Here is a 14,275-nt window from a genome sequence, read left to right as displayed (position 1 = left end):
ATGCTTTGTAAGTTGGAAAACCTGCAAAATCGGCAGTGTATCAAATACTTGTTCTCCCCACTGTATATTCATCCAATAATATCTAGAACAATGTAAAATTCTAAAAACATTTATTTACGGATTTCAGGTTGATGTTTAGTTTTAAGAGTCATCAAACCTCTCTCTCTCAGTCCTGTGTTTGGTATGATTTGCATGACCTGTACTGTGCTGCATTACTTACCTTGATGACATTAGATTTAACATGTTACAGTGATATGACATATGAACAAGACAAACCCAAGAATGGTCAGTAGATCCATGAATTTGTTAATATATTATCAAATGTGATTTAAATGAGTATGTGCTTTACTTACATACTGTTAGACATTACATGTTCTGACTGTTTTCAGACAGAATAAAGATTATGTGACTAAGAACTTGTTTCGGATTTACCAGAGAGCACCACAACATCCAGTTACATCTCCATCATGCAGATACTCAACTACTTATTTATTATGAAAAATATTTTATAGTTAATGTGATTAACTGATATGCAAGACCATTAAATGTTTTTGTGTAATAAATTATTACTGACGTACGGTAAATCACAGACAACGAAGAGACTCCATTTCATTCATGTCCACTAGGAGGATTTGTTTCTCGAGATAAAATACAAGTGTTCAGCACATTTCTCTTTGAAAAAATGTGTAATGGACAGTGGCGATTTTAGCATGTAAATCTTGGTGAGCCAAACGCAAATTTTTTTTTTAGTTGCCTGCTAGCAAAGCCACTACACAACACTAAACAATAAATCATAGCACTATAATGGAGAAAAACGGTGCCCACAAACTTTTAGGGCCTACATACATGTAAATATGTCCCAACAGCATAGCTTTTCTTTCAGCACCATGGAGTGAATCCTTACCACTGCTACACCTGGCTATTATCGGAGACTTGTCTGTCAGAGAAACAGTTCATTCAGCCTCATTTACTGCTTTCTTAAAAAACATAGCTGATATGGCTGACTTGCTTAAACAAATGTGGTTTCTACTGACTCCTTGTGGATTTGTGTAAGTCGATAACCCTTATGAAAAAGATAGTGCAGTATAATGGCAGTACAACTTCAGTTAGAGTGCAGTATGCTGCAAACTCTGCATCCAAAATAAGTTTTATTGCAGGAATTTTGCAGTGTAACTGCAGTTGGAGTGCAGTATAACTGCAGTTCAACTGCAATACACTACAGTTATTCTACAATTACTTCACAGTCGACTGCAGTTGCTGCACTTTTACTGCAGTTTTAATTTGTAAGGGCATTCTCCTTAAATAAAAACGAATGCCAAAATTAGTTTTCACTTTTGAACCATACACAAACATTATTACATTTATTTTCAGTAAATTCATAAAGTTTAATCTTATATCATTAACACTTAGCTCTAAGTATAAGCAATTGCAAGCAAAAGAGCTGCGACGATGTAGGCCTATTCGTTCAGCACTTTTAAAATGGACATGACAGAAATTCAGATAGATGTTAGTTCAGATAAATTCAGCGAGATGTTGAGGCCTTAACTTTGCTCTTCTATAAGTCACCACACAAAAAGAAAGAAAGAGAGAGAGAGAGGAACCTGCGGTAAATGAATGGTTTCGGCGCTCGGAGGAGACATGGGACGCTGCCCATGTGCACCTGCAACAGGCCATCAGGCGACCGCCACCGCAGTGAGGCCTCTGTGCACCAGGTCTGGCTCTCGACCCGAAACCTGCCCCTTCGCCTGCCCTGCCGGAAACTGTCACAAAGTTGATGCCTCTCCTTGTTCTGGCGGTCGATGTCACCGGTTTTCTAGCCTCCACCGATCTACGTTTCATTGTCCATTTGTTTTATCTTTATTGTACACACTTGGTTTCCATTACATTATTATTTATTCCCTATTTAACCCTCTGGTTCCCACATGGTTTTGTGCGTGTTTGTTCTGTGTTTAGCAGTCGCTACCATTTTGTGAGCTGGATTGTTTTCCCTGCGTGGAATTTATTTAGCTGTCTTCTTGAGTAAAAATGCATTATTACTCATCCTCTGTGTCCTGCACCTGACTGCGTCCCACCTCCTGCACATTGACCCTTTACAGCGCAGCGCACAGACAGCGAATTGCACAAACAAAACAACACTCGAAATATCAACTGGAATTACATGGGTCTATTACTGAACTTTTTGCTGAAAACAAATATTTGAATGGAAAGAGTCCCTGGCAAACATGATTACAGACCCAACAACATTATATAGTATCGCCTTCTCGTCAAGAAAAGCACATGAGCTAATTATAATACACAAAGTAAGCAAAACAATGAAAAATGATGAATAAGTTACTAATGAGATAGACCTATATAAGCAATAGGCCTATATCAATTGAGATGTACACACTATGGCATAAGGGAACGATGAGCGTATCAGAGGCAATCCGTCATTTCGATTGAGACATTAATGAGCGAGCTAAGATGGACGTAGTCAATATAACTATTTGTTCAGCACTTATGAAATGTACAGTGACAGATTTCAGAACATGGGACGTTCTTACAGTATTCTCCCTTTACACCAAGTCAAAACCGTAGGATAAATAAAGGGGGCATAAAAGCAGACAAAGAAAGCTCTTACAATATTTAATTATGATATTTCTCTAAAACAGGCTATAGGCCAGGGGCACAATTTTCACTGGGGCCACTAACAGCTTACTATGCAACATACTGTACGCTTAGTATTTCTTTCTTAGCTACAGTATACGTTTTACATCATTTATGCAGCAGCATACAATACATTTTTGGACTCACCGTTGTTGTGCTGTCCTTCTTGTGGGAATATTTTGTCATCAAACTTTGTCATCAACTTCTGGCATTCTCTGGATTTATGGTGCTTTCAAGACAACTGGGAACTCTGAAAAAGGTTGAATCATGACGTCAGTCACCTTCCGGTCGGAGCTCTAGAAAGAGGGCCGAGTTCCGACTTGGAATTCCGAGTTGGATAACCGTTCAAAACTTATTTTTCCAGTCTGAGCTTGTTTTTTGTCAGAGTTCCCAGTTGTCTTGAACGCAGCAGAAGTCATGCTGGATTGACAGCATGGCCAATGTATTCAACCTTTTCTGGCCCATGGTGTTCCGTGTGAATGGATATCCTTTTAAACTTGGAAAAAATACCCTTTCAGACAGATGTTTTAAATCCTTAACCCCATTTGGACAACACACCCTCTCCACTAAATAGCAGGCAGGTGGAAAAAAATAGTGATTGCTTTTTGCAACACTTGCAGTTTTTTTACATTTATTTAACTAGGCAAGTCAGTTAAGAACAAATTATTATTTACAATGACGGCCTACCCCAGCCAAACCCTAACCCGGCCGATGCTGGGCCAATTGTGCACCGCCCCATGGGACTCCCAATCACAGCCAGTTGTGATACAGCCTGGAATCGAACCCGGGGTCTGTAGTGATGCCTCTAGCACTGAGATACAGTGCCTTTAGACAGCTGCACCACTCGGGAGCCCCAAGTTAGCCACTGATTCCTTCCAAACCACTTATTGTTGAATTTGCGATTTCTGATCTGTTGTGTAACGTTTATATCCAATGGCCGATGAGCACTGATACGTTTTATCTATAATTTCTCTTCATATTACAAGGATTGAAAAGGATTTGCCAGTAGATTGTTGACGTGATTCATGATGATGACTGCTTGTCTAGCTTGATAGCTAAGATTTTGAAAGTATGATGTTATGATCAGTCCAGTCAAAGCTACGGGAAATATAACATGATTTGATGGAATTTAACTGTGGCCAATGACCTTGAGCTTTCTTCGATGGGCACTTCTAATTTAAATCTATGGCAGCACCCAAGGGGGCTTGAACTGCCAAGCTCTCCTTGTAGATCCTGCGATGACATAGTGTCCCAATGAGTGACAGAACACTAAGCCAATCATGGCGCAGCTAGAGAAGATTACCATCGCCTACACTATGTATTTTCCGCTGATTGCCCATCCACCACAGAAAGCACTGAGCTTGGCTGAAACACCTTCATTTGGAGCTGCCTTACTCAAGAAAGCAAGAAAGAAACCTTTTTTGGATGTGGCTTTATTTTTACATTGTTTGCAAACTGATATGTGACCAGAATGAATGGCAAAATAACATGCAAAACAGTCAACCAAAAAATATACACATATATAAATATATATATTTTTAACTAAACAAGTGGGGCTCAAACAGGCTCAAACAGGCTCTGCCCTACCTGCCCTGAATGACTGGTCGCCACTGGTAATGAACAGTAGTGGAAAAAGTACTAAATTGTCAAAGTAAAGATACCTTAATATAAAATGACTAAAGTAAAAGTAAAAGTCACCCAGTAAATGCTACTTGAGTAAAAGTCTAAAAGTATCTGGTTTTAAATGTACTTAAGTACAGTGGTAGAAAAAGTACTCAATTGTCAAAGTAAAAAGTAAAAGTATTAAGCAAACCAGACGGCATGATTTTATTTTTTTGTATACGGAGAGACACGGGCACACTCCAACACTCCAACATAATTTACAAATGCAGTATTTGTGTATAGTGAGTCCGACATATCAGAGGCAGTAGGGATGGCAATGCGTTATATTGATAGGTGCGTGTATTGCACCATAATCCTGTCCATCCTGAGCATAAAAAATGTAATGAGTACTTTTTGGTGTCAGGGAAAATGTATGGGAGTAAAAACGACATATTTTCTTTAGGAATAAAGTGGAGTAAAAGTGAAAGTAAAGTAAGTAAAGTAAAATAAAAAATATGAATAGTAATGTTCAGATCCCCCAAAGACAACTTAATGAAGTACTTTACACCACTGGTAATGATAATATGGTATGGTACAGGAAAATGGTAAAGAGATAACTATGGATGAACAAGGTCATGCTTGAGGGAAATATTTGCATAGGTATGAGGGGGCCCGAACCAGTTAGGCACTGTGAAAATGAGCACAGAATATTGGCAAAACGCAACTCACTCCAGATTATTGTGGATGTCACACTTTCATACCGTTTATTGACATAAATACCTTTCCCAGTGCTAGACTATATTTGATTAAGATGAATAGGTTTTGTTTTCCCTTTTTACAGCTCTCATACTGTGTGTCTGAGGGCTTTCTATCTAATTAACGCAACACAATTCAACTGTGATACATATTCAACAGGTTCTCCACCAGAGGCCTAGACATTAGGTGACCGAGGATGCATGTACATAATATGGATACATATCTATGTTCACTGATCCCGGATACCACCCCATACAAATCCATTGTGTTGTGGTGGAGCTCAGGACACATCTGCAAAGCTCTCATAAATCAGTGGGTCTTCTCAAGAGGCCCTCCACGTCTCCATACTCCACACAAAGCCTGATTGCATTCAGCATTGTATTTGAGCCAATCACTTGAGCATTTCAAACCCATCTCCAGACAGACGCTGTCTAAATGAAAGGCATCTGTCCACTGCATCTCACCACTGAACCAAACAGGAACATTCAAGCAGTGTATTAATAGGAGATCAGGTAGGCTACTGTGGCTATTTGTTCATAATGTAGGCCTACCAGAGTGGCCTACCATTGAAAACAATGGAGAAATATGCATCCCATAACATGGTTGTTCAATGTAGGCCTACATTCCATAAGATTTTGGAAAAAAACATGCAGGGCTTGACATTAACCTGTTTATCCACTCGTTATTCAGACAAGGTGACTGAACAGTTGTGTTGTTTGATGCAAGAAACCACTTTACAAAATAAAATTCATTGTTATTCCCATACCATTATTACAGAGAATCAGACAAATTATGCTACCCTCTTCCTATTGACTATTTAGCTTATTCAAGACCGTCTCAAAATATAACACTGCCCCTTTAAGACGTAAAAAAAGCTCTTTACCTGACTTGATTTTCAAAGATGGCTAGAAATGCACACATTTTGGAAGCAACCACTCCCAAATGGTTGACTAGGAATTCACTATAACTCGGCTAATAACTCACAAACTAGCAAAGAATATGAACAAATGTGCGCAGGTGGCTACACAGCTCTCGCTTTGATCTCAAAACAAGTGCATCTACCCACGACCCTCATTGCAGCCAATATGTCTACTACAGCTCTGATTGGTTATGGCGCACTGGCCTGCAGAGAGTAGGGGCCTCTGTCATGCATGTCAATGCAACAGAATCCTAATCCTACTCCAATGTGTGCTGCCTACAATAACATCTCTTGCACAGTTAGCTTTGCATAGTTCATTTTGTTTTGAAATGTTACATTGAAAGTGGCTAATATTGCGTTGATTTGAGCACAATTCCTACAGCAGAGCGAAACGTTGATAGTGTTAACAGAAGGGGAAAACTCTAGAAAGTTGAGAGAAGTTCAATCTGTGCTGCAGTCTGAGCGGAGCTGTGCGCCAGTGCGCAGTTTAGAGGGACCATTGTCAGTGATCATCATGAATGTCTGGCATCCTGAAAAGCTGTCAGACAGAATAGAGGTCTGCTGTGGGCTATCATCATGTCTAGAACTAAGAACCTAGCTACCCTCAACATGAGTTACATTGAAAACGAATGAGTTTTATGTGAATATATTTACATTTGGCAAATATGTATGTCCAGCTGTAGCATCCAACTGTTCTGTTTCACTACTGTACTTTGATCTACAAACAATGCTAATTCTGAGGATGAAACGTCACTAGTTTTCTAGGAATAACAGAAGAGGATCCAGCATCCAGTCTACCATTCGGTAATATTACAATAACCCTCAGAAAACAGTGCTTTATTTCTGTGAGTTAGTGTGACTGGGGTCAGGTGTGATTACCTGTCCACACTGGTCTCCTGCAGGCGGTTGTTCATGATGGCAAATGCGCCCACCCCCCCAGAGAAGCCGTTGTGACGGGGAACGTGGCTCTGACGGGGGCCCTGGTGGGCTGTCTCACACAGCTGCTTCTGCAGCAGCGCCAGAGACACCTTATTGGACGCTGTGAAGTCATTCACCGAGATCATCTCCCCAGAGAGACGCCGGCCTCCAGCGACCCCGTCCACCCCCATCCCAGCGTCTGTCTCGCTGTTACACACTGTCTCCACCGAGGCGTCTGTGTAGCGGTGTCGCCTCACAGGGGGGTGAGATGGGGTGGGCTGCACAGCGTTGCGTTTGAGCCGTTGCTGGCGGAGCCGTGCGGGTGGAGGCCTCAAGCCACTGTGTTTGTTAGGGAGGCAGGGGCAGCAGAGCAGCCGGCAGAGGCCCCTCTTAGGGCAAGAGCAGGGACAGCGCCGGCCTGGGCAAGCCAGCCGGGTCAGGATCCAGTTGAGAGTCTGTTTGATGATGATGGAGATAACGTTGAACAGGGAGTAGATGCAGCACACGCCCATGAGGATGAAGAGACAGTTGCCCAGGCGATAGGCATCCTGGGCCTCATAACGCTCTCTCTGGCTACTCACCAGGTCCCCGAAGCCGATAGTGCTGAAGGCCACAAAACAGAAGTACAGGGAGTCCATGTAGCTCCAGTCCTCCATGGAGCAGTACAGAGAGGAGGCACTGCAGGCGATCAGCACAGACGCCACTCCCAGGATCAGCATCACGTAGTAGACAGAGGGCTTCCAACCCTCCAGACTGTCCTCCTCACTGCGGGGCTCCCCGACCCCAGACACAGGCCCCACCCCTGAGCGCCTCATCCTCCGCTCGTGGCACCAGCGCATGATGTAGGCTAGCATGGTGATGATCCTCTCCAGGAAGAGGTTGAAGAAGAGGATGGTGGCGGCACAGCCGATGAGGCCGTAGAAGATCAGGAATATTTTACCAGGGATGGTAGCTGGGGTGTTCATACCAAAGCCTGGTGGGAAAGAGTACAAAAGAGAAGGGTCAATGTGCCAATTGTTTGTCAAATAAGTGCCTTTACATTTGTTCTTACTTAGCACTAGATGTCAAGATGATAAAAGATGTGGAGTGGCTATTGATATAGGTATTTTCATTTCATACCATGAATGCAATTTATATTAGAGTAAGGGATCATCATTTTACAGTACTGGACACTATGTTGACAAACTCAAAATAAGAGAGACTGAATGAGTCATGAAAACAGAAGCTGAGAGAAAGAAGGGATGAGATGGAAACATTAACAATGTTCAGTCATTAGTAGTGATCACATAACAAAATGCTAAAGTCCCAGAAATGTAAATTGACCTCACATGCCCAGATGTACATTGAAATTGAACTAATTTGACAAATAATGCCTCGGAGTCTCACCGATCATCAATCTAATCCCATCCCAGCTTCCTCTCCTCTCTCTTGTCATCCCCTTCATCTACTCAAATAAATATTATACATTATACTGTGTATCTGTTGAAACAGTTGTGTTCAGTTTGCATCTACATGACAGCAAATAACTTTGCATGTTAAATACCCTGACTCTGACCCTCACACAGAGCAGCTGTCCAACTCACCGATGGTGGACACAACCGTGCCAACAAAGTAGAAGGCTCCAGAGAAGTCCCAGCGGGGCCTAAGAGCGTCCACTCTGATCCCAGCCCCATTGGCCTCTTCATACTGTCGCAGCAGCGCGTGCAAGGCTCCCAGGCTTACCTGGTGACTCAGGGTGAAGTTGGCCAGCTGCTGGTCCCAGAGGCGGTGGGCACGGAGCTCAGAGGGGCGCTCCAGGGCGGAGAACACAGCCGCCCCACACAGCAGGTAGAGCAGGATAAGCCCTGCCAGCAGGCAGAAGCGGGCATTGTCCTTATTGAGGGGCGGCCGGGGGCAGCAGCCTCCACTCCGTTTACGAGCCATGAGTGCAGCTAGCCCAGCACAGATACAACACCGCACTAACATACACTGCCTTTCTGAGCCTGCCTTATTTACACAGCTCACTACACATACATCACACACACCAAACTACATCACAGACACAAAAATACAAGCTTAACATACCCTAATATGCTAACAAAAAAGTGGGTACCCACACAGAGAACCTACACACACAGCTGCCCCCCGATGCCAGGGGATGTTGATGGTTGATCCATCCAGAGCGCTCTCAATGTGTCGTAATGTCCTGAGTGGTCATTCACCTCTATGAGTTCTGAATCTGATGATGTGCCCACTGATAAGAAGAGGACTCCTGACTGTATGGTCACAGTTTATGACTATGAAATCCTGAACTGGTCTGTGAACAAGATACAGGTACTACTGGGTAATTAACTTGGTATTGGAATTGTTTTCAATCAACAAGTAGAAATCCTTTTTTCGATCTTTTCTCAAAATGTGTATATTCATTTACTGACATCTGTCTTGTAAAGTAAAACTATAATGAATCACTAGAGCTATTTACTTTTCCTGAATATCAGAGAGTATCATCAAAACCTACACCTCTCATATTTTTTTTATTTTTTTTACACAAATTGCTCATAAGGCTTTTCGATAATTCATATCACATATTATCTGAACAATAAAGAGAGACAAAACATACCTGATTTTTGAGATCTTGATTAATCCGATAATTTCACACTTTATTCAAACAGTTTTTGCACATGGCCATGGTGAGACTTGATCTGCGGTTTAAGGTACCTGCACTGAGCGTGCTTTTCCAAGGATCTGATGATCAGTCACCATGTATGTGTAGTGAGTAGTGAGATGAGAGCGAGTGAGAGCGGGAGCGAGAGAGCGAGAGAGAGAGAGCAAATAGAACCCATGTTTGCAAGCAAACCTTGATTGGTGTAATAATTTCTTGATTTTAGAAGCTTTTCTATTCATGTCCTCCAACCTGTAATCAACATTCAATCTAATATTCTCTCTCACTGGGCAGACAGTAACAGATGGTCTTCAATATATTATTGATATGCAAATACTGTATCTAAACTGATTAAAACACTGGATTTGAGCTGTAAACTGATTAAAACACAGCAACTTCTTATTTGCATGGTATTTATCCATGCAACATCTGACTGCAAATGTGGCATTCAAATACATCGAACCTTCAGAGGTCTTCTGAGGTGGTTCACAGCTCATTGATTATACTTTTATCAGGCTGTACCAAGTGATTAACTGAGTCTAATTTTCAGACAACCACATATGTTCTCCTCTCTCCTTTGGTTTAGTACCAAGTGTCTCAGGTACAAGGTGTGCCTCCTTTCTGTTGTAGTTTGTGTGGGAGTGATGGATTTGTTGTTCCTGACTGCTCTTTTGTGTTTGTCCGTCTGCCTTTAATCTTGGATGAGGGCTGAGGGGTACTAGAGGGGCATTGGTTCATGCTACGACACTGAAGTACTGAGTGTCCAGGTGCAGAAGAAAGAGGCTGTGCATGAATGAGAGACACCGGCCTTTACACCTTGTGATGGAAATGTGTATAATGTGAAGAGACAGTCTTGAAAATGTTAATCTTGTCTTAGTGTCATAAATAATTATTGGTTCCTGCCTGTGCTTGGTAAAGATATGAGGGGGGGGGGGGGCTGACATGCCCTCCTCCTTAGGACCATCTGCACCCTGCATCCCACTGCTGGCTTGCTGGCGTCACAATGTTGATGATTGATGCTGCCTGCGGAGCTTTCCACTGGGGGTCTACGAGGAAAACCGATGGTGCATTTTATGAAGCATGAGGGACATTCCCCACTGACCAAAAGACGATGAGATCCGCCCAGGCCAGACCCTTACAGTGGGCTGCCCAGGAGACACATCATCTGCAAACAATTGAGGGACGGCAACTGATAAAATCAATCAAATAAAGGTGAGTAACGCATAAAAGGTACCCATAGTCTTATAGAGAGACGGCTATTTACTAGTCTAATGAGAAGACTAGAAGAGGGTGTAATGGTACGATGAAAAGCTCCGCTGACAGCTGTCTGTATGCATTTATAAATCAAATCAAATCAAATTTTATTTGTCACATACACATGGTTAGCAGATGTTAATGCGAGTGTAGCGAAATGCTTGTGCTTCTAGTTCCGACAATGCAGTAATAACAAGTAATCTAACTAGCAATTCCAAAACTACTGTCTTGTACACAGTGTAAGGGGATAAAGAATATGTACATAAGGATATATGAATGAGTGATGGTACAGAGCAGCATAGGCAAGATACAGTAGATGGTATCGAGTACAGTATGTACAAATGAGATGAGTATGTAAACAAAGTAGCATAGTTTAAAGTGGCTAGTGATACATGTATTACATAAGGATACAGTCGATGATATAGAGTACAGTATATACGTATGCATATGAGATGAATAATGTAGGGTAAGTAACATTATATAAGGTAGCATTGTTTAAAGTGGCTAGTGATATATTTACATCATTTCCCATCAATTCCCATTATTAAAGTGGCTGGAGTTGAGTCAGTGTCAGTGTGTTGGCAGCAGCCACTCAGTGTTAGTGGTGGCTGTTTAACAGTCTGATGGCCTTGAGATAGAAGCTGTTTTTCAGTCCCAGCTTTGATGCACCTGTACTGACCTCGCCTTCTGGATGATAGCGGGGTGAACAGGCAGTGGCTCGGGTGGTTGATGTCCTTGATGATCTTTATGGCCTTCCTGTGACATCGGGTGGTGTAGGTGACCTGGAGGGCAGGTAGTTTGCCCCCGGTGATGCGTTGTGCAGACCTCACTACCCTCTGGAGAGCCTTACGGTTGAGGGCGGTGCAGTTGCCATACCAGGCGGTGATATAGCCCGCCAGGATGCTCTCGATTGTGCATCTGTAGAAGTTTGTGAGTGCTTTTGGTGACAAGCCGAATTTCTTCAGCCTCCTGAGGTTGAAGAGGCGCTGCTGCGCCTTCTTCACGATGCTGTCTGTGTGAGTGGACCAATTCAGTTTGTCTGTGATGTGTATGCCGAGGAACTTAAAACTTGCTACCCTCTCCACTACTGTTCCATCGATGTGGATAGGGGGGTGAGAAGTGACTACATGGGCCGCAGCAACTAACAATAACACGAGGTGTTAATATCTATATATAGGAGATACATATGGTAACGACAAGAGAATCGTTGAAGATGCACATGGGATCCTCAACACAGGGGTACCTCAGGGGTGCGTGCTCAGTCCCCTCCTGTACTCCTTGTTTTTGATCCTTGTGTATTAGAAGTAGTAGATTGAGATGGTCTTCCTATTGGGAAGAAGGGAGTCCTAGTTGAAGGAAACATATGGAGACTAGTGAAAGTAACAAAGCGAATGGTAATTGGCTTTCAGATAGCACTCTAATAATGCAATATCTTAGTAATTTGAAGAAGTAAATGTTTTAATACAAGATCACATGACGAACAGAGGTATGAGGGTGCCATCTTGTGTTTGGGTAAGAGATAAGCCTCCAGTGGAACAATAGATCGTACACACTGAACTCAAACAGGCTGTAAGGAACACAGTGGGGGTAAGGGACACAGTGGGGAAATTTGGGACAGAGGTATGAATAATTGAATAAGACACATTTTTGACAACTTATTGCTCAATTCTACAGTTTGGGTAGGACAAATGATTTAAGTAAGAAGGTAATGTCATCTAAAACAATAATCTGTTACGTGGAACTGTGTCTAGAAGTAGAACCAAGTAAAAATGTAGGTACCGAATATTGAGCTGATAAACCTGCACCAACTTTTTGAAGGTCCTAGCAGATGTGTTAAACAACAGATTAACATTACAGGAGAGGGGCTCTGGAATTGTTTACTTTAGAAGGTTTAGAAGGCTTTAGCCTAATTCAGCTTTACGGGACACCGTATCATTTGATGTGTCTGAAGTATAATTCTGTATACACATGGTTTTATTAAGACTTCCTTCCCAAGATGCAGTAAACTCAATTAATGGTTAAGAATTTTTAAGACTGACTCAAATGTAGCGTAATGAAAACTATATACATGTTTATTTTATTTCTTCCAGCACTGATGGAATGGCCGCTAGCAAGTTTTATTTTTACATTTAACAATAATTCTCTGCATTACTCCCTTTGAAAGACTTCCTGAGGAAAGGATGCAGCTTAAAGGGCACACAAAGGAAAATCTCTGAAGTATCTAATGTCGGAGTTTTGGTTGCACACATGTAAATTCTCGTGATAAGAAATGTACTGAAAAACCCAATGTAATCCTGATACACAACATTTTTAAAATGTTTGAAATATAGTTAAATAATTTGGTGTACTTTGTGCATTGAGTTGGTTGGAACCTCTCCAGCGCACTAATAATAAAGGATGATTAATTTAATATTGACTTTGAGAGTCCCTGTGTAGAATTTCCACAACAACCTATAGTGCTTTCAGAAAGTATTCATACCCCTTGACTTTTTCCACATTCTGTTGTGTTTCAGCCTGCATTTAAAATTGATTCAATTTAGATTTGTCACTGTGTTACGACTTCTAGGAGTAGTGGGTGCGAAGTCAGGCGCAGAGAGTAGAGGGTAAAGGACAACTGTATTTATTCTCGAGAAAAGTAGGTCACGCCAAAACATCAGGCGCATACAATGACCGGCCCAAAAACAGGACACAAACAGTCCGGAGAAATACAAAAATATCACATCCACAAAACGAACAGAGAAACAAGCCCGCACAACAGCCGGCGGGCCTACTGGGTTTAAATAGCCCACAATCAAAACCTAAACACAAAACAGGTGCAACTAATCAGACACAACTAAATGAAACAGAAAAGGGGATCGGTGGCAAAATTAAAAGCTGAAATGTCTCGAGTCAATATGTGTTTAACCCCTTTGTTATAACAAGCCTAAATAAGGAGTAAAAATGTGCTTAACAAGTCACATGATAAGTAGCATGGACTCACTGTGTGCAATAACAGAGTTTAACATGATTTTTGAATGAGTACCAGATCTCAGTACCACACGCATACAGATAATTGTAAGTCCAGCAGTGAATTTCAAAAACAGATTCAACCACGAAGACCAGGGAGGTTTTCCAATGCCTCACGAAGAAGGGCACCTATTGGTAGATGGGTAAAAACAAATCATATCATACATTGAATATCCCTTTGAGCATGGTGAAGTTATTAATTACACTTCGGGTGGTGTATCAATACACCTAGTCACTACAAAGATACAGGCATCGTTTCTAACTTAGTTGCCAGAGAGGAAGGAAACTGCTAAGGGATTTCACCATGAGGCAAATGGTGACATTGAACAGTGTTCAATGGCTGTGATAGGAGAAAACTGAGGATGGATCAACAACATTGTAGTTACTCCACAATACTAATCTAAATGATAGAGTGAGAAGAAGAAAGACGGCACAGAATATTCAAAAATATGCATCATGTTTGCAGTAATGCACTAAAGAAAAACTGCTGCAAATGTGGAAAATAAATAAACTTTTTGTCCTGAATATAAAGC

The 14,275-nt window shown here is 41.8% G+C and overlaps 1 protein-coding gene across 1 annotated transcript; it reads right to left on the bottom strand.

The window, feature by feature from the left end:
• Positions 1–5,721: 5,721 nt before the first annotated feature.
• LOC110539135 (potassium channel subfamily K member 13-like) lies at positions 5,722–9,639 on the bottom strand. Its single transcript, XM_021626104.2, has 2 exons — positions 8,425–9,639; positions 5,722–7,814 (listed from the first exon to the last, which is right to left on the bottom strand). The coding sequence occupies exons 1-2, from the start codon at positions 8,804–8,806 to the stop codon at positions 6,799–6,801; spliced, it is 1,398 nt and encodes a 465-aa protein (XP_021481779.1). The 5' UTR covers positions 8,807–9,639; the 3' UTR covers positions 5,722–6,798.
• Between the last annotated feature and the right edge of the window lie 4,636 nt (positions 9,640–14,275).

Source organism: Oncorhynchus mykiss, chromosome 12 (genome assembly GCF_013265735.2).
Source record: "Oncorhynchus mykiss isolate Arlee chromosome 12, USDA_OmykA_1.1, whole genome shotgun sequence".
Classification (NCBI taxonomy): Eukaryota; Metazoa; Chordata; class Actinopteri; order Salmoniformes; family Salmonidae; genus Oncorhynchus; species Oncorhynchus mykiss.
Note: the sequence above shows the minus strand (reverse complement) of the source record. Positions and strands in the feature narration are given on the sequence as shown.

Excerpts from the sequence above, each read along its gene's own strand:
- LOC110539135 (XM_021626104.2), bottom strand. The coding sequence starts at position 8,806 with ATGTTAGTGCGGTGTTGTATCTGTGCTGGGCTAGCTGCACTCATGGCT. Across the intron at positions 7,815-8,424 it reads CACGGTTGTGTCCACCATCG|GCTTTGGTATGAACACCCCA; the intron begins GTGAGTTGGACA and ends CTTTCCCACCAG.